Source organism: Oenanthe melanoleuca, chromosome 8 (genome assembly GCF_029582105.1).
Source record: "Oenanthe melanoleuca isolate GR-GAL-2019-014 chromosome 8, OMel1.0, whole genome shotgun sequence".
Taxonomy (NCBI): domain Eukaryota; kingdom Metazoa; phylum Chordata; class Aves; order Passeriformes; family Muscicapidae; genus Oenanthe; species Oenanthe melanoleuca.
The window spans coordinates 2,126,213-2,153,348 of NC_079342.1; the positions used below are offsets into that span (position 1 = coordinate 2,126,213).

Consider the following 27,136-nt stretch of genomic DNA (forward strand, 5'->3'; position numbering starts at 1 on the left):
GTACAGCCCTGGCAGGAAGTTAAATAAGATGGCCCTGGGGTGGCCACTGTGGTGCTCAGCATTCCTGCCTGGTTCATTGGGTTGTAGCACAGCTGTGCCACCTCTGTGCTCCTTTTGGGCTAATCTGATCCACTCTGTGTTTCTCAGTGTGTTTTTGAGCAGATGTAGTCTTTAAACGGGTTGGGTTCACCTGTGCCTGTAGAAGGACCCAGGTGCTGTGCAGTGAGGTCGGGGCTGTTGCATCTCCAACTTTTTTACACTTGTAAGATTGTTGTGTTTTCTGTGGGGTTTCCCATGTTGTATTGTCATATTCTGAGAAATCTCAAATTCCTGGTTTGTGGTCTGCACATCCAGTGCTCATGAAGGCAAGAACTTGTGGGCAGCATGTTGCACCTGGGGATGCCCAGGCTGGGCTGCTGTCCTTCCTTCTGCTGGCACAGACCGTGCTGCTGGGAGTGTTGTGTTTTAGGGGATGAGAGACTGGAGCAAGCAGTGCATGGAAGTCCCAGAGCTGTGCTGGTTGCTGTTGGAAGCCCTCCCCTGTTCCATTGTTTCCAGAAGAATAGATCCCTCACATTTTCACACTCTGCCCTCCGGTTTGGCTGACTCATCGAGGTAGACATAGCATTTGTCTTATTCACAGGAAGCAGCCATGCTGCTCTTGCTTTGCCTGTGTGCTTCAAATGGATGTCATTGAGATCCAAGACTAATTCCTTTAGTCCAGCTGCAAGTTTCTAAACTGCTTGTTACAGTAGAGGTAGAAAAACAAACATGGGATGGGCTGAGCTGTTTCTTAGAAAGCCCAGGGATGTGTCCCACAGCTCTGATTTATTTACCTGCTGTGCTTTCTTCAGCCACTGCAGAATGCCGGTGCCATGCCCTGCCTGGTCCTGGCATCCAAATCTTTAAATGTTGGGCAGAAGCTATCAGTAATTGCCCAGCAGTTTCAAAATATCTTTTTGAGACTATGTTACAAGGTGTCTTCATGATTGTTCTACTGAGTTTTTGCAGGATGGGTTTAAACTAGAATTTGTCCATTACAGGTACTTACTAGCTCTTCTTGTCTCTATCAGAAGAAACTTCTGAGTTAAACTTAGTATAGTGGCTTAATAATCCTTGAGATCTTGCTGAAATTGTTAATTTTTAATTGTAAATCTATTGGTAGGAAATTTCTTATTAAACTGTAGTGGATCACATCCTTCTGTAGCATGGATGCTGTTGCTTCCATCTCAGTGTGGGAGTAGAGGGACTTCAGTGCCACCTGTGTCTGGTGCACATTCCATGTTGTGTTATCCCAATACATTTTTTGGATATGGCAAAGAAATAGGATGTGGAAACCCCTCCCACCAAATCTGAGTTCCTGTCTGTCCCAGTAACTGGAGCATGTTGTATCCCAGCACTCCAGTGTTTCCTGGGGCAGAGGAAAAGGTGTGCAGGCTTTTTAGAGTTCAAAAAAAGAGGAAGAAAACCCCCTTTAAACCTCACACAGCAAAAACATGACAGGGATAAACTCAGGTAGCCTTTCATGTGAGCCCCTGGCTTTCAGTGCTCTTGGACCATCCTGAGGCTGGGTTATCTGGGGAATTCAGAGCTGCTGCTTTGGTCACACCATCACCATGGAAGTGTCTGCTTGGAAAGGGTTTAGATTTTCCTTTCCTGCTCCCACAGTGGGAGAAGATTCCTGTGACCTGGAGCAGCACACCTGCCCTGCCCTCTGTTTTACAGCCTCACACAAACCCCACAGGGTGATTTTTACAAGTGTTCTGTATTCTTTTGCTGAGGATTTTCTGTGCCCAGCTGTCAGTGGGATCCAGAGAAAACAGTTTTTACCTTGTGGGTGCAGCCCCTTCCCAGGTGCCCATGTGAACAGGAACCCCATGAGATGCTGCTGTCTGGGGCTGGGGGGTCTCCAGCAGCTGATCCTTCTCTCAGACCCTCAGTGACTTGGAAATTCCCCATCCTCCAGGGCTCTTACACTGTATGGGATTCCTGGAGTAATCACAGCTTGTCTTTATGGATTTGAATTGAGGGGAAAACACTTGTGTTCACTACATTCAGAGCATCTTATTTCTGCTGCAGCTCCCTTTACACTGATGGGGTGCTGGGCTGGGACTTGGGCTTTGCATTTATGTTCATTTAGAGCCCTTCCACACTCCCTAAATGGTGTGTCAGGGGGGCTGACAGCCTCCTTTGCCCAGCCCCAGGGTAAGGAGGGATGGTGTGAAACCTGCACCCACTGATACCAACAGCAGAGCTGTCACTGGCTCCCAGGAGCACCAAACTGGGCCAGAAACGTGGTCACAGCAGAATATTCACAGTTTATTCTCTTCCCACATCCAGATGCCATTTACATTGTCAAAACACTGTCAGGGATAACTGAAAGGATTTTTAAGAGGAATTTCAGAGCATCTGCTTCCTGTTCTCTCCTAAAGTCCCACTGGCTGTCCCCGTTCAGCCTCTGTGGATGTCTCGTGTGGGTGTCAGCAGCACTTGGGAAGCCCAAGAAAATCCCTGACTGCTTAAAGCAAGGGAGAAGGCAGGGACAAAACTTCATCTCCAGGGCTCTGCTACAGAGCTGCTTCTCTGGCCAAGGCTTCCTTCTTTGGTTGGATGTTTTTGGCTTGAGGTGTGGCTTTGCTGTCCTGCAGGATCCAGTCCTGTGGTGATTTCCAGTCAGGTGTCCTGGGAGCTCATTGCCTCCACTGCAGCCCAGGGGTGACGTTTCAGCCTCAATAATCAAATATTATCAGAAGAGCACCACAGGCAGCATTGTGTGATGTTTTCTCTTTTAATCAATGGTGAGGAAAAAGGGAACATGTTGCTCATCTGTGTTAATTTAAGAACCCACACGCACCCTGCAGCGGTCAGGATCAGGCTGGGCATTTCCTCTGCTGTAAATCAAACCCATCTCACTCCAAGGGGAAGGAGCTCACTCAGAAGGAAACAGGAGCTGGGGTTTAGGAGGGAGGCTGGGTGCAGGGCTGAGCTGGCAGGGTGGCTGCAGGCCAGAGCTCTGCCTGCATCCCTGGAGCAGTTCCCTCACCCAGCAGAGCTTCCCTGGCTGGTGACTCACCTGGATGGGGCTGCAGGCAGGACAGCTGGGCACAGAGGGGACAGAGGGCCAGCTCCTGTCTCTGCAGAGGTGACACACTCAGCCAGTGCCACTGGGCTTGGGATTCACTTCCAGGCACAGTGAGTGAGGATGCCTCCAGCCCGTGCTGGCTGAGCAGAGGGTGATGCTTTCCCTTGAAAAAGTAAATGATGTGTAAATGCAATTTTCTCTCTCCGAGGCAGAACAAGCAGCAGGAGGAGCAGTTTTGTCATCAGCAGGATGGGGAGAACCCATTTGTGTTGCCCTTTCCCAGTGGAGTGAGCTGTGGAAAAGGGAAACTCCCTCACATCCCCCAGGCTGTCCCTGAGCCACCTTTGCTGGGAAACAGGAGAGTTCCTAACCTTGCTTGGCATCACCAGGCAGATCTTGGGCAGTCGTTTTTTGGGAAGGCAAAAAGAAGAACTGATATTTCCAGTTCGCTGCTTAAGCTAAAAAAATGTTAAAAAAAAAAAAAGGAACAGTTTTTGGGTTTGACCAGGCAGGGCACATAGAAACAGAAATGATTTCTGTGTGTAGTAAAGAAGCCTGGGAGTGCAAACAAATGGTTTCATTTTGTTACTTGCAGCTCAGAGTACTTTGAGAATGACCAGTTTTGTTTTGCTTTAGGAGCCAGTTCCAAGGGGAATTTTTTTCCTCTTGTGTTTTTTTTTTTTTCTTTTTCTGTGTGAACCACATGCACACACAATAATTAACCAGTGAAGAAGGTCAGAAAGGAAGTGACTGGGGAAGATGTACTTTAAACATAGACATTCATGAGGCTGTGGGCTGTAATTAACTGGAATGTTTGTCTGAGGTTCCCAGGTTATGTGTTGAATACTCAATAAGTTATTAAAGAGGCACTTTTTTATTTGTCCTTTTAATTATCAAAGCTTTAATGGCTCTTCAGCTCTACTTTTTTTTTTTTTTTTTTTCACATTTGGAGAATATTTATTTCTCCCTTCTTGATGGGGTTTGGTGTAACACCAGCATTGCTTTAGGTTAGAAATAATGCTCAGGGTTCTAGTGTAACATGAACTGCTGGTCATGAACAGTGTGCCATGGACAAGCAGCCCTTGGGAATGGAGGAGGAGGAGAAGGCAAGTGTGTTCATGGAGTGATGGAATGATTTGGGTTGGAAGGGACCTTAAGGCTCATCCTGTGCTCAGGGACACCTTCCACTAGACCAGGTGTTATTTGTTTTAGGGAAACTGGGAACCTCTGGGAGGAAGCAGCCCTAGAAGAAGTCAGCTAAGATATTTTCTTCTAAGATATTTTTCCTCTTCTCTAAGATATCTGGAAGTATGCATTTGGTTATCCAAAGGTTCTACTCCTTCTCTGGAGTGAGTGATCAGGATGAAGCACATCTGCTGGAAGGTGTGATTCCCAACTGGAACAACTCTGGAAAACATTGGCTGATCAAGGAAGCCCAAAGGCTGGAAGGGGACACCTGGCAGGCAGAAAGGAGTGGGAGAGGGTTCTTGAACCTGATCATGCTGCCACAAAGCCAGAGGGGTACAGATAAATAAATGCAATACCCATAAATACTGCTGGAGAGGAGGTTACAGTAGGAGATGGTTTCTAAGTGTCAGAAGCAGGTGCTTTCTGCTGGGGAGGTGGTGTCCAAAACCTCTGTGGATGCAGTGATACAGAAAGGAGTCACCCTGAGCTGTGGATTGGGCTGCAGGCTTGGAATGAATAGCAGTAACTCCTGCACTCAGGAATTCTGAGGTTTAGTCAGTGTCCATTTACTTCATGTGGGAAGAGTTTTGATGGGGGCTTGTGGGAGCTGGAGAGGCAGGGATGCCTCAGACTTGAGAGTAATGCTGGTTTCTTGGTGAGACCCACTGGAGGCTCAGTTCTGACTTGCTGTGGTTGTGCTTTGGGGGAATCTTCAGAGTCCAGTGAGGTTGTTAATGGGGCAGCAGCATGGCTGATCAGTGCCCCCCTTTTGTGGCAGCACGTTCCTTCCCCTGTTGGAGCAGGAGATGCCTCAGGTTCCTGAGGATCCATGGATTCAGCAGGAGCCAGCCATGGCTGTGGTTCCACAGCTGAGGACAGGTTCCCTCCTCTGGCTGTACTTTCATCTGGAAACAATGCCTCTTGAAAGTGGGGAAGGGGTTTTTAGATTTTCCTCTGTTGTGCTGAGCTCTGATTTTTTCCTGCCAAGGCTTTCTCTGTGCCTCCTCAGGAGGAACACAGCTCACTGAGCCTGGTTTAAAGCAGAGCCTGTTTGCATCCTGGGGACACAGCTCCATGGTGTTTTCCATGCCAAGCAGCCACTTTAATCCATTCCAAATTTCCCTACAAAAGCCAGTGTGGTTTGCTCTCATGTGTGTCTGTGTGTGCACACGTGGTGGGAGCAGGGAGATGGCTTTTCCTGGATGTTCCCTGTCCCCAGCAGGACAGAAGCCACCCACCAGAAGTGAAAACATCAGCTCCTGTGGATAAAGGCAAACATGAAAGAAATTACTTCTTGCAGCCAGAATACATAAAACTTTATTTTTTTTCCCTCCTGCAGTCTACTTTTTAAAAAGACAAAATAATGCTTCCTCTAGCTAATCTTACATCCATCCTCTGGCCTGAGGAAACATCTGCTCTCCATGGTAGCCTCAATTGTCCCAGCCAGTTCCCTCTTAGAGTTCCCTTCTCTTCCACTGACAGCTGTTGCCTCCAGCTGCAATCCCAAATCCAGGAGCCCATCCTGATGTCCAGGTTTAGCTCAGGACATGTTTAACCATCTCCTTGGCAGGATTTTAGCAGTTTGTGTGCTGTGCACAGTCCCCCTGGTGAGGTCAGGGCTCTCTTAGCCATGAGGATGCTCAAAGGTCACTGATACAGAAACAAATCAGCCCTGTGCTTGCAGCCTCTTCATCTGCCTTGTGGGCTGGTTAGTGTCTCCTTGGAGCTGGGGGCTTGCTCTGGGAGCCAGAGCTGCCAGCAGTGCTGTGATGTGGTGAATGACCCTTGGGGTGGGTTTGTCACTAATAAATTGGGTGTTGACTCCTGCAGAGGAGCATTTGTTTGGTGAGGTCCTGTGGGCCAGGGGTACTCAGCAGCTTTTCAGCTACACAGCTTTTTTTTATGGAAGGAATCTGGGTTTTGGTTTTGGAACAAAACCATTTCCACCCTACTCAGAGGCTTGGCTGTCCCTGCTGAGAGGAGCTGCAGCTTCCTGCTGGGATACAGGCTGGAGAGCTGGGGATGGCTGTGGTAGGGCTGGACCTGTGGCTCTTTGTTCAGACAGCCCCTGGCCAGCAGCATCTCCTCTCTGTTGAGCTCTTCCTTCCCCCTGCAGGTGGCTTTAACACCTGTTGTGTTTTCAGCCTTACCAAAGACAATGTGGCTCTTCAGCCAAAATGGAAAACTGTGGAGGAATGGAAGGGCTGCTCTGTGCTTTCCATTCCTGGTGAGAAAATTACCCAGGGGTGGAATTTCTCTCTGGCAGAGACCCAAGGCTCTGTGCCAGCATTTCCTCTGCTTGTCACCTTTACCTTTCCTATGTGGGAAGGGAAACACCTTTTTGTTCTGACCCAGTCATTTGTTTCCTGGTCCTTTGTCTGACTGTGATTGCAAACCCCCAAAATAGGCAGAGGGATGAAAATGCAGAGTGCAGGAGCAGCTGTGTGACCAGGAGCAGAACTCTGGAGAAGAGCTTTCCTTGGAAGAGCCTGCTGGGAAGAAGTTAATTTGTGCTCAGGGTCACGTGCATTTTATTGCCACAGATGTGCACAGAAGAGCAGTTCACAAAAGGGAGAAAAACAAATAATTAATTGCTGTTAAAAATGTGTATCTGCAGCCTTGTGAGAGCTTTGTGGTTCCTGGGAGCTCATGATGCAGGGTCTGTTCCCAGTGTTGGTGACAGCCCTGCTGCAGTGAGCAGTGTCTGGATCCCTTCCAGCAGCACAGGGAGGTGTCTGAGCCCTGCCCTGGCCCTCTCCCAGGTAACTCTGTCCCTGTGTCGTTGCAGGACCGTGGCAGCTGAGGTCAGGAAGCAGATCTCAGGCCAGTATGGAGGCTCCCCACAGCTCCTCAAGAACCTCAACATCGGAGGCAGCGTCTCTCACCACACCAGTGTAAGTCCTGCCTGGGGAGGGCTGCTCAGGTGCTGCCTGTGGCTGTTTCACCATCTGGGAGCAAACTGCAGTGCTGGCAGGTTATTGGTGGAGCAGCTCTGATAACCAAGGAGAAAACTCCATGCTAAACCCACTAATTTTGGGGGTTTCTGTGTTGCAAATCGGTTGGTGTGGCTGGGAATCTGTTCCTGCAGAATCTTTGTAGGACAAGGAGCTGTCTTTACCAGATATTTGTTGTTGTATCCCCAAACAGCCTGGGTTGGGCATTAAATTCCATGTGTGTGTGGTTCTCTGCATGGAGAGCTCTTTGCAAGCTCCTGTACTTCAGGTTGCTGTTTTCCTGCCCCTGTCACTCTGGAGAGCAGGACCAGAGCAACTCCTCTGCTCTTCTGAAGTATTTTAAATATTATTGTGCAAGTTGAGTGTGGCTATTCCTCAGGAATGTGTATTTACTTACAAGTTTACAGCCCACTTTGAAGAGCTGCATTGTCACAATCACCCTTTCTGAAGTCAGATTTCCTTGCATGGCCTACCAGTAACCTTCCAGATTTATTGTGGTAAACATTTCAAGAGTGCAGCAAACTTTTTCAGGCTGGAAATGTTTTATTTGGGGTCTCACTTCAGGGTCACAGCAGTTCCTTTTGCTACAGTCAACTTGGAAAACAAATATTAGAGCATCTTGTTTTCTTCAGAGAGGGGTGGTTAGGTCAGGCAGGGCTGGAAATGTGCCCTGAATTTGATAGTCTGTGCAAGTGTTGTGAGTTTACAAGAGTTTTTCTCTTAGGAGTGGGGCCCTGTAGGGTTCCCTCAGTTCCTGGGACTGTGGGAATGAGTTAATGGGAATTCCCTGTGCCTCATGTCCAATGTAACCTGTTAAAGCTTCCCCCTGTGGAGCACAAAGGTGTCCTCAGAGCTGAGTGCCATCTCAAAGGGGATCTCCAGGCTGACCTCTGGCTCAGAGCAGTGACTTCTCTGCAGGCACAGACTTCTTCTCTGAGATCTGGCTGTGCCAGAGGCACTGGGGATGGAATTCCTTGGAACTCCTGTCATTTCCCAGGAGCAGAGCAGAAGGCTGATCTGTCAGCCCAGCGTGGTGGGGACTGAGCAGGGAGGAGGGTTAATGAGAGAAGGGTTAATGGGAGCTGCTGCCCAGGCTAATGCCTCACCTCAGTGGCTCTGCTGGGCTGTGCAGTGATAATGCAAAGCCCTGACTTGGCAGTTCTGGCTGGTCTTTTGCATAATCCAGCATTAGAACAGGGAGGGTCCCCTGCTATTAGCTGGTGTGTGGAGCACTCAGAGTCAGTGGCAGCACTGCCCTGCAGCACTGCACAGCTGAGCAGTGCACTCCCTTTGGGTACCACAGGAGCTGCTGTGCCTCCCTTGTCTCACCTGTGGGTCCACCTTGGAAGGAGTTGGCTCAATGGTCTTTCTGCTCTCATAAAGTGAGATGTCTTCTGTGAACCTTCCAGGCTGCTCCTCACCCAGCCATGTTTTTGATCAGTTTTTCCTTGTATTATCTCTTTTCACTCTGAATTGTCTCTACCCCTTTTTTCCTCCAATTCCTAAGGTTTTTTCATTCTGCCACCAACCAAGTGTTTGTGCTCAAAGCTTCAGTCCTGTTGATCTTCACATGTAATTTTTGATACAGGATCAGACTTGTTGGTCGTGGTATTATCAGTAGCTCTCATTACCCTGTTGCCCTGCTGTTTGCTGATAAATATATGCAAGAATCTATAAAAATGCTGGAAAAGGTCATGCAGGCTGGAAGCAGGCTCTGAGCTTTTCCTATCACACTGCATTGTGATGGCTGCTGTGATAAGCTCCCAGTTTGTCACATTAAATTGGGTGCTGAGCAGAGATGCTCTGCAGAAGCCTGATTAACACGGGGTGATGGTTTGTAGGAGATAGTCTGCAGGAAAAGTCTATTTAGTTAAGTCATGAGTCTGTATCCTGAGGCTGCATAATACAACAGAGGTTTGCTTGTCTGAATTTTGGGTTAATTTCTCTCCCCGAGGCACCCGTCAGGATCTGCTGTGCCTGCCTGGCCTGGTTTGATAATCAGCATTATGCAGAGGGAAGGCATTGCTGTGTGAAGCTGTGTTTGCTCTGGAAAAGTTCAGTTCTGTGCAGTCACACAGGTTTAAAAGCTTAAAGTAGGGCATGTAGAGTGGGAAATTCCTGCTAAAATGTGATTGAGTTTCTGTATTCCCACAGTGGCAGCTGGTTGGGATTTTGGGGCTCCAACCTGCCAGAATTGAAGAGTTATTTGTGCTCTCAGCACAGGGTGGGATTGTTGGGGTTGTTTGTGCAGGGCCAGGAGCTGGACTGGATGATCCCTGTAGGTCCCTTCAACTATCCAACTCAGGATATTCCATGGTTCTGTGACTCCAGGTTGTGCAGATGTGGTTTCTCATGCCCATCCTGCTCACTCTGGTGAGAATTCTGGTCCAGAGAAGGTCAGCACTGATTCTCTGATGGCTGCCAACAGCAGCTGCTTGTGATGGCTGGTCTGAGAGTCCTGTCAATCTGATGGAGATATTTTTATGGAGAAAGGGAGTTTCTGTGAATGAAGAGCCTTCAGCACCATGCTTGCTTGGGCCTTTTGTTTCTTGTCAGCTGGAGCCATGCAGGGATGTTCCCCACTCCACAGACTTGCCCGTGGTTGAACCTGGGATAAATGCAAAAACCTGTCAGCTGAATTTTAGCAAGTCTCTTTCCTTTTGCCTCACAAGCAGCAGACAAAATGCTGCCAGAAGTGTTTCTAATTTGGTAGCTGGTAGAGCTGGGGAGAAGACACTGCTTTCAAATGAGTTTATTATTGTCAGCCTCCACCCTTGTGCCACTTTGGGAGCAGCTGATTTTAATTGCACATTCCTCAAACCCCAGCCACAGGTCCAATGCCCTGAGAGGCTTTTCCTGTGTAACCCAAGTGCCAGGCTGGGGCTCCTGGCAGCATGCAGTCCCTGCAGCTTTTTGTTCTTGCAGCCCACACCAGAAGGCACTGACAGTTTGTTGTTGGGAAACAGGAGCTGTGAGTGAGTTCCAAGAAGGAGGGTTTGTTTTTCTGGAGTTATTTTTGCAGGTCTCTCCAAGCCCACTGGTGAATGGAGAGTGCATTTGCACCTTGGGTTGGAGTCCATGGCTGTGCTCACCTGGGTGCCCCAGAGGTTCAGCATTCCTTGCTGGGAGCTGGATCTCCTCTCACCAGCCCCAGGGGGGAAGGCAGAGAGCTTCACTTCCTCTGGGAGAACTCCCCAGCATCTTGCACCATGGGGAATTTGCTCTGTTTGTTTGATGAACCAGGCTGTTTACTGTGGGCCATTATAATCCCTCCTGACTAACCACTTTCTTTTCTTCCCAAGTTTGTTTTTTCTGTGGAGCAGCTCCTTGTGCTCAGTTAACTCTGTCTACTGAAAGTAAAGATTTATAAAATCTTGGACATTTTTTTCACTTTTGAGTGCCAAGGATAAAAATTGAAATGTTTTTTGGTTGTTGTCCAAAACTTGATTTTTTTTCCCAAGAAAAAGCTCTCTTAATTTTTACAAGTATTTTCAGGTCTCTTTTTTTCTATTTCTTTACATCTTTAGAGGTATATTTTAATGATTGGATATAACACTTAGTGCAATGGTCTGGTTGACAAAATGGTGTTCAGTCAAAGTTTGAGCATGGATGATCCTGGAGAACTTTGCCAACTTTAATGATTCTGTGATTTAATTAGAAGAGCAGCTTTTTACTAAACTTGCAAATAAGCAGATTGAATGTACATTCAGTTTTTTATAGCAGTATCACAGCTTTTTCCAAGGGGTTGGGGGTAGTATTTCCTGCCAGTTGATATATGTTACAGCAGAGATGATTGTTAGTATGTAAAGGAACACTGTTATAACAGATACTAATTAGTCTGGGAATAAAGGGGTCTGGATTCTTGGATGTGATGTGATCTGACCATGTCTGCTCTCAGCACTTCATTTTCTCCTGTGAAATGAAGGTGCTGACATTTACATATCTTTGTAAAGCACTGCTGGCTTTATGGGCATTATCTGGGCTAATTGAGGCTTTGTCTTGGATTTATTGGATGTCAGACTTTGGCCATGTACTCAAAGATAGCATCTAATTATTCAATAAGAGAATATAGGTTCCTTTGTGTATTTCCATTGTTTATTTTAATGTAATTCAAGAGAAGAAAAAAAGGTGATTTGTGCAAATGAGTGGGAAGCACAGCAAAGGAAAAGATGACAGTGTCCTGTGTGGCACTGAAAAGGGCGTTTTGGAGTGTTCAGAGCCAAGAAATTTTATCACCAAAAACTGAAAAGGAGAGTGAGCCAAGTCTTTATGCTGTCTCAGGGCTGATGAGGGCTGGATGGTGCCTCCCATTATTTGAATTTCCTGGAGGTTTTGCCCTGCCTGTGTTAAGGGAGGATGGGAGAGGCATCCACATCCTGTGCCCTGGCTGCTCCCCTTGGGGACTGCTCCCAGTTAACTCTGCTCTGGTGCAGGACATGAAAACTGCTAAAGGCAGCAGTGAGCCCTGTGGCAAGGTCAGGAGTGTTTTATGTGTTCAGGTCAGTCTGGTGTCCATTGGAGTTGTGAGTCTCTGCAATAACTGAAACAGTTCTGCTGTTAGCAAAGAGAAATACTCTTAATTAAATGATATTACACCAAGTAATTGTTAATAAATTAATAAATACTCTTAACTAAATTATATTATACCAAATAATTGTTAATAAACAGGCTGAGGATGCTCACCTGGAGAGGAGAAGGATCTAGGGAGAGCTGGAGAGGGACTGGGGACAAGGGATGGAGGGACAGAACACAGTCTCAGCACTTGCATTTTCCCTTTATGTTCTCCAGATACTCTTGGTGAAATTACACAATTCTTAGTCATCAAAGATCTTGTCTTCTTACCCATCCTTGGAGGCATAACTCATGTCTTTCTAGGGCTGGTAAGAAATTGCTTTAGTATTCCCAGATAACTAATTAATCTCTGATTAATATTAATATTTCTATACCCAAATGGCTTCCTACATTAGCAACCAGTTATCACAGCAAATAACCTGGCAGTGTTTGTACAAACATCTCACTGGTTTTGGGACTGGCTGTTGCATGTAGGATCCTTCTTTATGTAGTGGATTTGTAATTATTTCACAGAATTCCAGGTTTGGGTTGGAAGGACCTTGAAGCTCATCCTGTCCCACCCCTGCCATGGGCAGGGACACCTCCCACTGTCCCAGGTTGCTCCAAGCCTGTCCAGCCTGGCCTTGGACACTTCCAGGGATGGGGAATCCATTTCCTTTCATTGGAAGGACTATTTCTGACTCAAGCTTTGTGATAGAATTTGACACACACTGCAGATCTCACAGAACCCAGATCTTAAAGCTGAGTGTTTTCAGACTTTAAACATGGAGACTTCAGACACAGAGAATGCTTACAAGCATTTTTGGGGCACGTTTGCCATTTGGAAATGAAGGATTTCCATCAGCTGCTCTGTGTGTGATGACATCTCACAGAACATCATGCAAAAGAAGGAATAAGAGGCAGAGGAGATAGGGAGCTGCATTCCAGAGGCAGTGGGGAGGTAATGACTGCACTTGTGGCTGGGGAGGTGCCATCCCTGGTGAGGCTTGGGAGCTGCCTGTGGTTGATGGGAAGCAGAGATTGCCCAGGAATCTCCTTGGTTCATTGGAATATTTCCATGTATTATAAATACAGCCAAAAAATGAAATGCTGGAGTTCTCTGGGCTCACCAGGCATCAGGAATATGGGTTTTCTGAAATGCAGGGATGGCAGCAGACAAAGATGTGAGTCTTTGAATTTGGATCCATTTGGATTATTTTTGGAGTGCTCACTTGAAAGAAGATGTCATTTTTGCAAGTAAAACATGTTTTTTCATTACTTGAGTGTTGTCAGTGGTTAATATTACACTGCTCATGTTTCAAAACCTCTTAGAGTGACTTGCCTGTAGTTCACACTTAAAAATAAATCTGATGCCTCAGTTTAGAAAGCTGATTTCTTTGAACTGTTACCTTCTTTAACCTGCCTGCAAATTGTAATTTTTTTTTTTAGCATATTACATTCTCAGATTTATTCTGAGTCCTTGCAGTAGATCAGATGTTCCCTGAGATGCCAGTATGCCTTTAAGGGTGACAGGAGTTTGCCACAGCAAGCTCAGGCCATCTGCATTCCTGGCTGCTCAGCAAGGGAAGTGCCTGTTTGCCCTGGAGACCCAGAGATAGCTGAGAGAAGGCTGGGCTCAGCTTTGAAATGTTAATCTGCTGCTTCTGTCCTTCCAAGGTTTAGCCCAGGGAAGGCAGTGGGTGGGAAGTTGGTATTAATTTAGAATGTGAAGCTTTGGCACAATCTGTTGCAGTTTTAGCACGTTATAAATCGCTTAATATTTAAGGAGGTATTGAAATTAAGATGGAACTTTGTCCTGATTTCAAAATTGGCAAGAAATATCACCCTGATTTTGAAGAAGTGCTTTAGCTGCCAAGTAAAAATAGCAACCAGGATCCTCCCTGATGAGGAGCTCTGTGCAAGGTTAATTTTTCAAGGTCCCTTATCGGATCCCCACAGGGAGTTTTACTCCCACACAGGAGGCACAACCTCCCACACTTTGCCATTGTCATTTGTACAGAGCCCTCAATTGTACTGGGATCCTCACAGGGGCAGGGACTCTGCCCTTGGGAATGATGCATCTTATTTGAAATAAAAGGGAAATTGGGCTTGGATTGGGCCACAGCAGCCTGGGTTCAAATCCTTGTTGTGCCAGATGCATCCTGCCAAGCTGTCATGTCATAACCTCTCAGTGCTGCTGGGGCTCCCTGGGAGGGCAGAGGTGAGGGAGGGAGAAGGAAAAGGGAGGGAATGTTGTTTTTCCATGGCTGTGCTGTCATACATAAGCTGGGCAAGTCTGCAGAGCCATAGCAGGGGTTTGAGTGTGTCACTTCCAGTGTGTCCCACGAGACTCCTCGTGGTGCAGATGGCCCCTGTGCCCAGCTGTGTGTTTAGGATGGGCTAAACCCTCCAGGCAAGCCTGGGAATGCCTGTGGACATCAGGGCACTGTGCTGCAGTCAGTCCCTGTGAGATGGAGACAATAATTGTCCCTTTTTCTGCCCTGGTGGTTACTGAGCTGCTGTGCAGGAGAGCAGATCTTGACTCTTCAGGTACTGCACAGGCCTGACCTCTGCACTGTGATTTTTGTTTCTTTGTGTGAGCTTTGCACTGTGGTGCCCTGGCTGGAGCTTTCCCTGCACGTTATCCTTTTGTTCCCTTTGTTATCCCTTTGGGATGCCTGGCTCAAGGGAATGAAGGTTTGTGTCACCCTCCCTGGAGTGATGCCACATCCCCTCACTGAGGCTCCTGCAGATTTGTGCAGGTGCTTTTGCAAGTGATGATGATGATCCAGGTAGGTGCTCAAAAGGAGGAAATAAATAGGAGAGAGACATGTGCACTAAAACTCCACAAAAATACAATGTTTGCTGTCTGCAGAAGGGCAAAGTCGATAGGGAATGCAGTTTTATTTTCCAGCTTTTAAGGGAATGTAACAGTGAAGAATAACACAACCTTAAAGAAGAAAGCTTGAGTGTCCCCATTGCAGGAGAGCTGTAAACCTTTGAAATAGGGATTTGTCCTGCAAGTGCTGAGAGCTGGAGCTGCAGCAGCACAGGTGCACCTCTGGAAACTGCCTGTTAAATGGGCTGGAGAAGCCAAATCAAGCAGGCTGCTGTCTGAGTTCAGTGGTTGAACATGGCTGTGGTCAGGTTAAGGACATTCAGAATTGCTATTTCCAAGTGAGGGGTTTGATGGGGGTAGCTGTGAGTCTCAGAGAGGGAATCCAGTTTGATTTCTGTTGTGCTTTCAGTGTATCAGTGCTGTGATAAACACAGTGTTTATCCTGGCAGGGAGCAGGTTATGCCCCTCTTACTCATCCTGAGCTGCCCTTTCTCCCCACATTATCCTCCTGTGGGATTTAATAGCACCAGAACAGTGCTTGCTATGAGTGAGGTGGCAGTGCCTGATCCTGGGATAAAGACTGAGTGAAAACCCTGTTAGGGAATTGTCCAAAATTCCATCTGTAATCACAGCCTGCACAAAATCAAATAGTATTTTTTAAAATAGCAGCAATTCTGGGAGCAGCTTTCCTTTGCATATTTTTAGCATGTATTTGCTATTAATTTACATTATTCTATGGTCCTGATGGGGAAGATGCTCAGGGCTCTTGCAGACTTTGGTTTCTGGAGGGTCTTAATAGACTCAACAGAAATGGACCCCCTGGCAAGGATTTCTTGCAGTAACACTCCAATATTCCCCATTGGGTTTATTAGGGGACGCCTTTCAGTACTAAAACAAGGAGAGTGAGTGACTTTTTACACAGGCAGACAGTGATAGGGAGAATGGTTTCAAACTAAAAGAGGAGAAATTCAGATGAGATATTAAGAAATTCCTCTCTGTGAGGTCAGCAGGCCTGGCACAGATGCCCAGAGAAGCTGTGGCTGCCCCTGGATCCCTGGCAGTGCCCAAGGCCAGGCTGGATGTTGGGGTTTGGAGCAGCCTGGGACAGTGGGAGGTGTCAGGGTTGAAACAGGGTGAGCATTAAGGTCCTTTCCTACAAAACCACTCTGGGATCCTGTGATTAACCAGTTGTTTGTTAGGAGGTCTGCAAACCATGACTGGAATTGTCCTTCTGCTTTTGGAAGTCCAGTGTAGAGCTGGCTGTGTTTTGTGAAGGTGACACTGTGGCTTCCCTGGAGCTGCCAGGAGGGATGGAGAAGGCTTTTCCTGGGAGCAGGATGAAGATTGCACTGAAGGTGGCTGTGTCTGCATCCTGCCAGCCAGCAGGGCTGGGGGAGAGCACAGCTCTGTCCTCCTCAGCTCTTCCTGCTGCAGCAGATTTCCAGCCTTTCTGTGATAGTTGAGATCAGCTGTCCCACAGTGTCACACTCCTGCAGGCCAGGGAATCAGCTTTTGGATGCCTGTTGTGTTTTCCTGGTGCCACAGGAGGTCAGCTGGGCTGGAGGTGAGATGGCAGAGCAGGTTCTGCTCCTCCAGCAGCAGTGAGCTTGGTTGGGGTAATGGGGCTGGGTAACCTGGTCTTTACCTGAGCTTGTCCAACTCCTCTGCTGTGCATGTTTCACCTGATGGGTTTGTGTGGCAATTTCAGGTGACTGATGCCTTGCCCAAGTAACACAGGAATAGCCCTTTTTAGGTATTTTGTGTGTCCTTGTCCCCATCCACACCTTTGGAGCTTGAAGCAGGACAGGGGAAAGGTTAAACCATTGACAGCAAGAGCCTTGAGAGGAGCTCTTGTGGTTCTGTTCACACATGGGGACATCTTTTAGGTTCATTCTCCTTTTGGTGCATTTATTCATCCTTCTTTCCTCCTCCTCTTTCATCACTTCTTCCCCCACAAATATCTGAAGCCTAAAATAATGTTCTTGCCTTTTATCTGCCAATAGTCTGACACCAAGCAGTTCCTCTCCAAACCCATGAATTTATGTTTGGCCTGTTTACTCAGGTGCTAGACAGTATTTCTGGCTGCACAGATGGTGAGTCTAACACAGGCCTCTGGGTTTGACTGTGATGTTTGTTTACATCTTCATGGTACAATAGTTCCCCGAAGAGACAAACTGGAAAATTGTGAAGTGCAACCTTGGGCTTAATCCTGAAATGTGTGAAGGGCTTGGAGAGCCCCTGAGCACTGCCTGCCTCTGTGAATTGGATGATTTTTAACTGGCATGGCCACTTCCTTCATCTCTTGCATCTCTTCATCCCCACCACATCACAATGCTCCTGTTTGGAGATGTGAAATTCCAGGGCTGTGTTTTGGGCTGTGACAGTCTCACACCCTCAGTCCTGCATGTCCCCATGAGCTCTGCATCAATACAGAGGTTTTTCCTCATCTGTTCTGTAATTCTGTTTATCAGGATGGAGTGGAGAGAGTGGAAGGGATGAGGGATAGATTCCTGTGTGTTAGAGAATCACAGGTAAATAAATGAGTTTGTGCAGATTAAAACACAACACTTGCACAGGCAGCTCACTCTTGGAAGATCCCTCAGCTTTGGAGCTGCCAGGTCAGAAAAAGGAATAAAAGTAAGTCTTAAAATGTTAGGGATTAAAAATAGGGTCAACTAAGCAGCTTTAAATCATCCCATGAGGTTTCCTCACCCCTCTGGGAGGTGCTGTCAGTGCCCAGCAAGGAGCAGCATCCCTGCATGGATGGGGTTTTCCCAGCACCTCTGGACATCCCCTGCTTCTGGAGCCTTTGCCCAGCAATTTTGTTAATTTTATTTTCATTTAAAGGAGTCTCCATTGCTGGGTGGTTCCTGTTTGAGCAGCACTGGAAGTTTGCAGCTCTTGGAAACAAGCAGGCACTTGTGGCAGCTCCTTCAGGAAAAGCTGTCACCCCTCAGTGACATTTGTCAGGGATCTCCTGCCAAGTGGAGCTGGCCTGTTGATAAAAAAGGTGAGGTGGTGACATCTCAGCTGGGACGTGGGAAGGAGCAGTGACAAGTTCTGCTCATGGCCAGCAATGAAAACAGTGAAAAGTGTCTGGTTTGTGTTTTCCAAAGTTCTCCAAAATCACTTTGAATTCATTTCAAGAATCCAGATTAGAAGTGGGGAAAAGGTTATGGGGTTAAAGAGATGATCATCATCATCTTGTGAGAGGAGTTCCTGCCCATGGCAGAGGTTTGGTCTTTAAGGTCCCTTCCAACCCTTCTGTGATTCTTTTGATATTTCTTTGCACAAAAATTAATTTATTTAGCCTAAATTGCAGAATCAAATACTATGTTTTCAGCCATCACATATATTTTTTGGTGAACCAGATTCTTATGTGGCAAAAAGTCATCTGGTCCAACTCCCCTGACTGCCTTGGAGTCACGCTGGTTTCCTGCTGAAGGATTTGCCTTCTAAGAAAATTGCAGTATTCATTTAGGTTGGTTGTGGTAGGGAGATTCTTTCAGTACCCTCTGTGTTAGCTGAGTCTTTTTCCATGAATAAAGAGTTGATTGATTTCAAAACTTGTTGGTAATATTTTGAAAACTGGAATTTGGAGTTTGTACAACAATATTTTTGGGAAGCACATTTAAAAAGAACTGAGTGTTCTTTTTAAAGTCATCTCCAACACAAGCTACAGGATAGTTCCTTGTCCCACAGAAATCATCTGGATGACAGGAAAGGGGAAGTTAGTAGAGAAAACTGCTGAATTTGGATGTGTATTCTGTGATTCTTGTTAAAACACTCAGCCTCACTGGCATGTGCCAGGGAATTCTAGGAAATCTGTCAGTGGCTGTAGAGACAGCTTCCTCAAAACTTGTTTTTAGTGTTTCATTTTCTTAATGTCTATGTTTATGTATAGCCTCATAGCATAATGATCTCATATCAGAATATTTATATGTATTTATATAATGGAATATGTAAAAATACAAGTTATGCAATGTATGTATGTATCCAGTTTATGCAAATTTTTTTCTAATGTATCTAAAAAAAGCTCGGGGTGGTGAGATCAGCACTGCCAGTGAAATCTGCTGTTTTCCTGCACGTTTTCAGTCCTTCCTTGTGCTTTGTGCCCAGTAAAGATGATTGTTAATCCATTTTATTGAGGGCAGTGTCCCTTCCTGGCATGGGCAGTCACTGTGGCACTAAAGGCTCTGATATCAGGGAGAAGAGGTGGTCAGACTTGTACCTGTGGTAGGTGAACATTGTGTTTTGTGTTGCCCAGAGAGGTGGTTTAATTCAAAATAATGTGAGTCCTCAGAGCCCTGTGGCTGCCTGGGTTCCTGGTAAATCAGGCTTTGCTCTGGGTTCTGGCTGGGGGTGTGCCTGGGGGAGGAAGGGTTCCTGCATCTTGGATCAGGATCAAGGCTCCCCTTGTGATCAGAGCCTGGTAAAAACAAATCCTGGCTCAGATACGTGGGAAGTCAAGCACTAAGTTTCCTTTTGTTGTATTTCTTGAGAATAGATGTAACCTTTTCTGGCTCTAGTTGTATTTTTGAGGTGATGATGGTGCACACCAGAGAAACACACAGAGGGACATCAGATAAAAGATAAGAGATGAGAAAGAGCTCTGTGATGTGTGTTAGCTGAGGTTAACACCACTGGGGTTCATCACCTGATGCTGCATCAGATCCCCCAGCGAGGCAGCAGAACTGGTTTAAAAAACAGATCAGAAAGTTTCTCTGTATTCACTCACCCCTTGTGAGGCCCTGTGGTGCTTTGTGTGTCCCCAGGTGCCTCTCACAGAAGCTGTGGAGCCCGTGGACCTGGAGGAGTATCTCAGCAGCCACCCCGTGGCCGTGGAGCCGGGGCCCCTGCGGGACCTGCTGGAGTTCCCCCCGGATGACATCGAGGTGCTGTCCACGCCCCGCGAGTGCCGCACGCTGGTGTCGGCCGTGCCCGAGGAGAGGTGGGGCAGCAGGAGCCTGCTGGTGCTCCAGGGGTCAGTGTGTGTCTGAGGAGTCACCAGCACCTCTGTCATCTCTGCCCTTTGCTCTTTTCACAGCGAGATGGATCCCCACGTGAGGGACTGTGTCAGGAGTTACACGGAGGACTGGGCGATCGTCAACAGAAAGTGAGTTCCCCTCTGCTCCTTGGCACCTGAAGTTCACTTTGAAATTTTGGCCAAGGAGGCTCAAAAATATTGTCCTGGCTGCTGATTCCATGTGCTCTGGCTTTTAGTTGCTCAGTTCAGCTGAACTGATGCTTTGTGTTTGGAAAATTGGATCTTGGATGTCAAAACCCCTCGGGCATTTTGGAAAATCTAGGACATTTCAGTTCTCAGTTGCTCCTTTACCACAGCAGAGCAATTCAGGAATGTGGACAAGTAAAATTACTTTCAGCATTTCTTTCTTTCTTTGTTCCATCTGGTTTTAGTTGTTTTTAGCTGCATTAATTTTGCAGTGATGTACAATGTATGTGCAGTCACAACCATCTGATAGACAAGGTGCCCTCTGCAGCTTCCATTGGTTCCCACAGAGACCTGGGGAAATACATCAGTCCAACAAGTAATTATTAATATTTGAACCATCACAACATTTACCTAATGAGTTAACAGTTTAGAGGGTGGGCATGCATTGATTAGTCCATGCAGATTAGCAGGAAGGGTTCTGAGAGGCTTTAGTTGGAGCACAGACTCTCAGATGATTGAAGTCTGATGACTCCAAGAGCTGCTGTCAAGGAGTAAGTGATCCATGTGATGTGCATCACCTACAAGTGACTCAGTGCAGCTCCAGCTCTGCCCTTGTGGCTGTTGCTACAATTCACTGGTTTAATGTTGTCCAGGGGATGCTCAGGATGTGCTTGGCACTGCTAACGTGACCTAATAAAAAGTGTTTTGTAATCTCATACCAAAAAAATAAAACCCACCCAGAAAGGTACCCAGGAGGGAGGGAGATGTTTTATTAACTCCCAGCCTTGGCAGCAGAGTCTTGGGCACACCACAGACCTGGACAGGGTGTCCCACTCTTGGTTTCTCAGTGATTTTCACTGGTGCCTGGAGTTCTGGCTGTGATTCCTGCTCTGAGGAGGTTTCTTTGGGGTTTTGCTCCTCTGAGAGTCACAGCACTTTCTGCTTGGATAAAATGGCAGTGCACTGGGTGGAAATGAGGAGTTACTGCTGGAGCAGGGGAAGAGCCCAAAAGCTCAGCTGGGAAGGACTGAATTGCTTTTCAAGTAAGGATGCCAATAATTTCCTCTCAGTCCATCCCATTGGGTGGTTCCAAGTCCTCTGGCTAGCTCCAGGGGCACAAACCCCAGCTCTTGGAAGAACTGCTGGATTGACTTGTGACATTCCATCCTTTTCTTCCCCACCCCAGGGGAAATAATCTTTATGTCCATTTCTGCCTCCAGTTTTCTGTAAGCAAAATGTTTTTGAGGCAGGGAAATCTACCCATTCAGTAATTCCTTTAATGATATTGCAAAAGGTAAATTAAAAACCCACTAGCATATTCTGATTCCAAGCTTATGGCATAATTTTTGTGTGCAAGACTGAGGAAGTCAGGTGTGAATTAGAGATAATTTGCACTTGTTGGTGGAGCTGTGATGGAAATGCAGACATCCATGTGAGGATTATACAGATCCTATTGTTCAGCTCTCAGGAATTACAGCCTAGCATGGAAAATGCATTCCCCTTTTATTTCTCTTCCCTTCCTTTATTCACTGCTAGCATATCCATTATTTTCCCATGTCTGGACCATCCCTTTGTGGTAACTTTAGTACCAGGGCATGGTAAGAACATTTAATTCTAGATGTGATCCCAGGAACTGAGCTGGAGTGAGTATTGCAGGGAGACTGTGGCTCTACCCATGTGTGTGTGTATAAATACAGACCTGGTGCCATTTGGCACCCAAAAATTTGTTAGTCAAAGAGACCTGCTCCTGTGAGCCCAGCAGGCAGACTCTGCACTTGTAGGAGCTCTTACACTCTGGAAAGCTCTGAGGGACCCACTTTCCTTACAAAGCTGCTATGTTTTAGTCAGCTTCTCTGCAGAGGTGCTCAGGATTTTCCTGAGTTGCTGTTTTGGTTTTCCAGTTAATCATTTTATCTTCTCCAAGTCAGTTCCTGCCCCAGCAGAGCCACTGGCCTTCAGCCCTTGTGTTCCCAGCCTGTTTTTAGCTTGGCATCACAATGGCACATCTTACAACGACTTTAATTGGCCCTTGATAATCCTCCTTTTGACATCACCCAGAGTGGCTTTATAGATGAACAGAGTGACATTGTAGTGTTGGAATAGTGGCTGCTGGATGATGCCCCAGCTCCAGTGGAGCTGACTGGAAATTGTGTTTGCAGAGAGCAGCTCCTGCCTCGGGAGCACCCACGCTGACAATGCTGGGCTTGTTCTGGGGTGCTGCTTCTGGGGTCAGGTCAAAAGGGCTGCTGAGAACGTGTTTGAAATCCTCTGCTTGCAGATACCACAAGCTGGGAACTGGGTTCAACCCCAACACCTTGGACAAACAGAAGGAGAGGCAAAAAGGGCTCCCCAAGCAGGTCTTCGAGTCTGACGAATCTCCAGATGGCAACAGCTACCAGGATGAACAAGTAATGTGCCTTTAAAACCTCACTGCATAAAACCTAATTCATGGTGCAGCTTTAAAAGTGCAGTCCTTTTCCCATGATAAGCTGCTTTGAATGTGTTGGTCCCAGGACGACCTGAAGCGGCGCTCGATGTCCATGGACGACACGCCCCGGGGCAGCTGGGCCTGCAGCATCTTCGACCTCAAGAACTCCCTGCCCGATGCCCTGCTCCCAAACCTGCTGGACAGAACCCCAAACGAGGAGATTGACCACCACAACGAGGACCAGAGGAAGTCCAGCAGGCACAAGGAGCTTTTTGCACTGCACCCAGCTCCAGATGAGGTATTTTTACATGCACGTGGGTGAGACTAAGAAGAGTGGAGGGTGTAGGGAATGTGAGAGCTGTCAGTCTGCCATGGATTTAAAGGATTTAAGGTCATCTGTCTTTAACATGCATGAGAACTGCAGCTATTTTGTGTTTTTCAGCATATTGTCTTGCCCATAGATATTACTTTCTGAAGATTGGGTTTCCCTTCTGGTTATGCAATCCCCAGTAATGTAGGAACATTAAAGGGATTTAATTTAGCATATTTATAGCTGCTGATGAATGCACCGTGCGGGGAAGCCTTGGATTAAATAGGTGCTGTGTCTTAGAATAAAAAAATTACAGATGTGTTTGCCTCCTGATTCTGCTGGTGGTTTTTACAGGGGTTGTGTCTCTAATTCCAGGAGGAGCCCATAGAGAGACTCAGTGTCCCTGAAGTACCCAAAGAACACTTTGGCCAAAGACTCCTGGTGAAGTGTTTGTCCCTGAAGTAAGTACCACCCCAACAGACAACTGCACTGCAGAAATTCAGAATTTCAATCTGCTGCTGTATCCATGTGCATCTGGAATAACTCCACTGCCTTGGAAGGGGTATTGCATTGTTTGGTCATAAGCCTTGAGGTTAATTTTATAAAGGGTGAGTTACACAGTTGTATCTTCAGGACTTCCTGCAGATTGATGAGACAGGAAATATCCACCTCCCTTGGCTTTTCTCCCTGTTGCTTTCCAGCTCTACCTGTTCCATGTCACTGGCACGTGACATGAGGCTTCACCACCCTCCTCCAGGGCTCTGCAGTTGGCCACTCACCGGTGTTCCCCTCCCCAATGAGGAAATTTGACATTAAATTTAACATTAAAAATGCTCGAGCCTGAAAAACATAAAGACAACCAAAGATTTGCCAAAGTTTAGGCTCAACAACCTTGACTGTGCCCCTTTAAGAGTGAAGACTTTATATACTTAGTAAGCATTAACTGGAGGAATAGAAACCTGTTAAACAAGTTTAATGAAGTGGAGCTCCTGAATATAGGGTTACCTGCAGCTGGTTCATTGCCTATAACTCTTCTCTAATAACACAAGGTAAAATTTTACTGTTATTCCCTTGGAGAAATAAAGTACAAAACTGATTTTCCACACTGCTGTATTCATCTTCTGTGTCCTCAGTTAGGTCAACCCTTCTTATTAGAGAGCTCCAGTTGCTGCTCATAACTGAGATATATGTGTGGGACATTTCTCCTGCTCGCAGAGTACTCCAGGACCTAATATAGCCATAGAGATGAACTGATTTGGCAGCCTTTTATGAACTGGAACAACATAATATGCAGTAGCAGAGCAGCTTTTCCTCCAAAGGAGGGTGTCTTTAGCATAAATAAGTTAGATGCTGGAAATTAATGTTTTCTGCTCTTTAAGCATCTCTTGCTGGCTGCAAATTTATAGCAAATCTGCCCAGCTACATGTTTGCTTGTGTACCTGGGAGCCTCTGAGCCTGTGCTCAGGGATGTAATCCAGGATTGTGCCATCTCAGTACCACAAAACAAGGACATTTTCCCCAGGGAGAAGGCTCAGATGACCTAAGCAGGGTCATTTTCAGGTTAATCTCAGCTTTGTTGCAAAACTGGAGAAAACACCTGTTAGTCCCTGTTGGAGGAAGGATTCCAGGCTGAAGCTGAGAGCTCCCTGCAGGGACTGGGTGTGGGGGAATCCCAGTGTGGATGGGGCATGCATTTTGTGGGCAGGCTGTGCAGACAAAAATGGCATTTCAGTCCCTGCTCACTGTGCTGCAGGGACAGGTTTTGAATGTTTTCTAATGCCTTTAACTCCCCAGGTGTTCTAGGAATAAGTTCAGCTCTGTCTGGTGGGTCACTGTTCCTGTTGGGAGTGTTGGAATTTGCATAACCACTGGATAACAGTCACTGTGAAATCCTGGCACTTTCTAAGAGTGTTGTTGGTGTTTTCTGACAATAGTTAATTGTTGAAAATTGCCAGAATAGGTGTCCCTGAGTGTCCAGGGGCAGGAGTCCTCTTTGAGGAAGCTTCTGGGCTGCTTTGCTTGGCTTTCAGTGAGTTAAAGTGGCTTTTAGAAAGTCCAAGGAGCACTGACATGGTCCTGGTGGGAGGGACCAGGGCAGGATGGGGTGGAAATTGGGAAATAAAATCCCTTGGAGCAGGAGCAGCCCTTGGGTTGGCCCAGCTGCTCCTGACATCTCAGTCCCCATCACCCAGGGGGGATTTGGGGATGGGGTTGGTTATTCCTTCTGACAAAATGCAAATCAACTGATTTTGTGTTTCCTTCTTTCAAGATTTGAAATAGAAATTGAGCCCATTTTTGCAAGTTTGGCTTTGTATGATGTTAAAGAAAAGAAGAAGGTAGGTTTTTAATTACTTGAATGTGACATTTCCACTGAAATTTAAAAACAAGAATGGAAGAATTAATTCTGGTGGCAAGGTTTTAAGAGGGCAGTGACATAGAGGTTGGAAGACTGATGATGGCATCTCATGAACCATCTTGTGTATTCTTGGTAAAGCAGTTGAGATATAATCACTTTCCTAAAAATATTATCTAATATGTGAGTGCCTGAAATCGCTATATATATATATATATATATATATATATATATATAGACTACAATTTTATCTTTCAAAAGTCTCTTCCCCAGAGAGGATTTAGGTAACTGAAACCTTTTATTTAGATTAGGTTTTTATGACTTTCTTAATCTCTTTTTGGTGATTCAGCATGGCATGGGTCCAAGCAGCTCTTCAATAATGCACAAGAAAGTCACACATGCTAAAATTGCTAGAATCAAAACAAAACTGAGGAGTCTTTTCAAGATCTAAGTTATAGGAAATGGAAAATACATTTATTCACCTATTTATGTTCTGTATTTAATATTTAAAGAGTCTCTTAGTTTTCCTTATTCAAGATATTAGCAGCAGTGGAGAGAAAAATGTTAAAAATATGCATTTTGACATTTATCTCTTTAAGACTTGAATTTAATGCATTGAGATTTAAGTTATGTAGATGAGAGTATGTGGAATATTATGTGAACTTTGTTTAATATTTAAATCACATTTCATAAGCCAATTTTATCATCTCATTACTCCTTTTTTTTTGGCTCTAACATAATAAGTTCTTTAGTGACCTCTGCTGTTGGTAACCTGCTCACATCTTTTTTTGGCTCTGAAGTTTTGCAGTCAAGGATTTGGTGTTTTAGGGTAGGAAGCTCAGTGCCTGTCTTTCAAGATTTTTTTAAATTTTTTTTTATTTTCTGTTTCTATTTTGATATTTTGGTGTTTTCAGTTCAGCTAACAGTGGTAATTCCTAATCCTGTGATGAAGCCACACACCTTAGAGGAGCTGGAGGAAATTTTATGGATAGTTTGTGGTGTTTCCTCCATTTCCTTTCTCCTGCCTTGATTTCCTAATCAAAAGGGCTTTTTTTTTTCTTTTCATACATGGTTTGAAACAAGGAGTTTTTAACATTTCTTTAAATATATTAACATTAAACACATATGCTTTAAAACAATTTAAAATTGTTCATGAAGAATTTACAAAAAAAAAAAAAAGATATCACCAATCCTTGAAACTGCCCAATTTCTTCCTTAGATTTCAGAGAATTTCTACTTTGATTTAAACTCTGAGCAAATGAAGGGAATGCTTCGGCCTCATGTCCCCCCTGCTGCTATTTCCACCCTGGCCAGATCTGCCATCTTTTCTATCACCTACCCATCCCAAGATGTCTTTCTAGTCATAAAGGTAAGAAATGCCAGGGAAAATTGAAATTATTGTGGTCTCTTGGTTTTTATTTAAAACAAAATAAATTTCTGTTCTCAAAAGTGTGAACAGTGCTGCTTTATTTCAAGTATTCTCACTGAAGTTCCTTTGTAACAACCAGTTCAGTGCACTGAAACTGCAAAGAGCACAAGAGTTTCCTTGATGATATAAATCAGTTTTCTGGGGCTTGACCTTGGTTTTCATATAAAACAATGTGCTGACTCCTTAAAATGACAGATAAGTCAGTGGTTTAAAAATATCTATTGATCTGAATCTCATTTCTAAAAGGATACACCCCCCTCAGCCAGATTTTCAGATGTATTTAAGGACTGAAATTGCTAAGAGAGTGAGATCCATAAGTGAAATAAAATGCAACATTGGTCACTCCTGGGATAAAGTACACAAAGATAAAAGTTATTCTCTATTTTGTCCTTTGGTTCTGTGAGTGCACAACTGTTGCTTGTTCAGGTTTGAGTAAAGATTTTTGGCTGGACTGCATAAAAATCATCCTGTGGTCAAAAGGGGAGTTCAAGCCAGATTTTCTTTCACAGGCAGTGTGAAAATTCTGCAGGAAATTGCTTCTTCCACAAGAACTCACCAGGCTTCAGCTCTTGGGAAAGAATTTTTTGCTTCCTTGTGCTTGTTCAGTTTATTAATCCTTGCTGGATACATGTCCTTATAATGGTTCATTTTCCCTTCTCAGCTGGAGAAAGTTTTACAGCAGGGAGATATTGGGGAGTGTGCAGAGCCTTATATGATTTTTAAAGAATCTGATGCAGCAAAGGTAAGAACTTTTTTTGGTGTTTTGATAAAAAATTAAACGTATTTTCTTTTAACTTGGAAGGTTGATGCTGTTCTGTCTTTAAAAGGA

General features: G+C 45.6%; 1 protein-coding gene across 6 annotated transcripts in view; it reads left to right on the plus strand.

The window, feature by feature from the left end:
- Positions 1-27,136, plus strand: part of DOCK7 (dedicator of cytokinesis 7) — a 90,430-nt gene that overhangs the window by 1,303 nt on the left and 61,991 nt on the right. For all 6 annotated transcript variants that reach the window (XM_056498072.1, XM_056498073.1, XM_056498074.1 and 3 more), the window contains exons 2-10: positions 7,059-7,164; positions 19,390-19,565; positions 19,662-19,730; positions 22,066-22,195; positions 22,301-22,513; positions 22,901-22,986; positions 24,795-24,861; positions 26,098-26,247; positions 26,969-27,049. In XM_056498072.1, the coding sequence (XP_056354047.1) occupies positions 7,059-7,164; positions 19,390-19,565; positions 19,662-19,730; positions 22,066-22,195; positions 22,301-22,513; positions 22,901-22,986; positions 24,795-24,861; positions 26,098-26,247; positions 26,969-27,049 (1,078 nt within the window). The remainder of the gene's footprint in view (positions 1-7,058; positions 7,165-19,389; positions 19,566-19,661; positions 19,731-22,065; positions 22,196-22,300; positions 22,514-22,900; positions 22,987-24,794; positions 24,862-26,097; positions 26,248-26,968; positions 27,050-27,136) is intronic.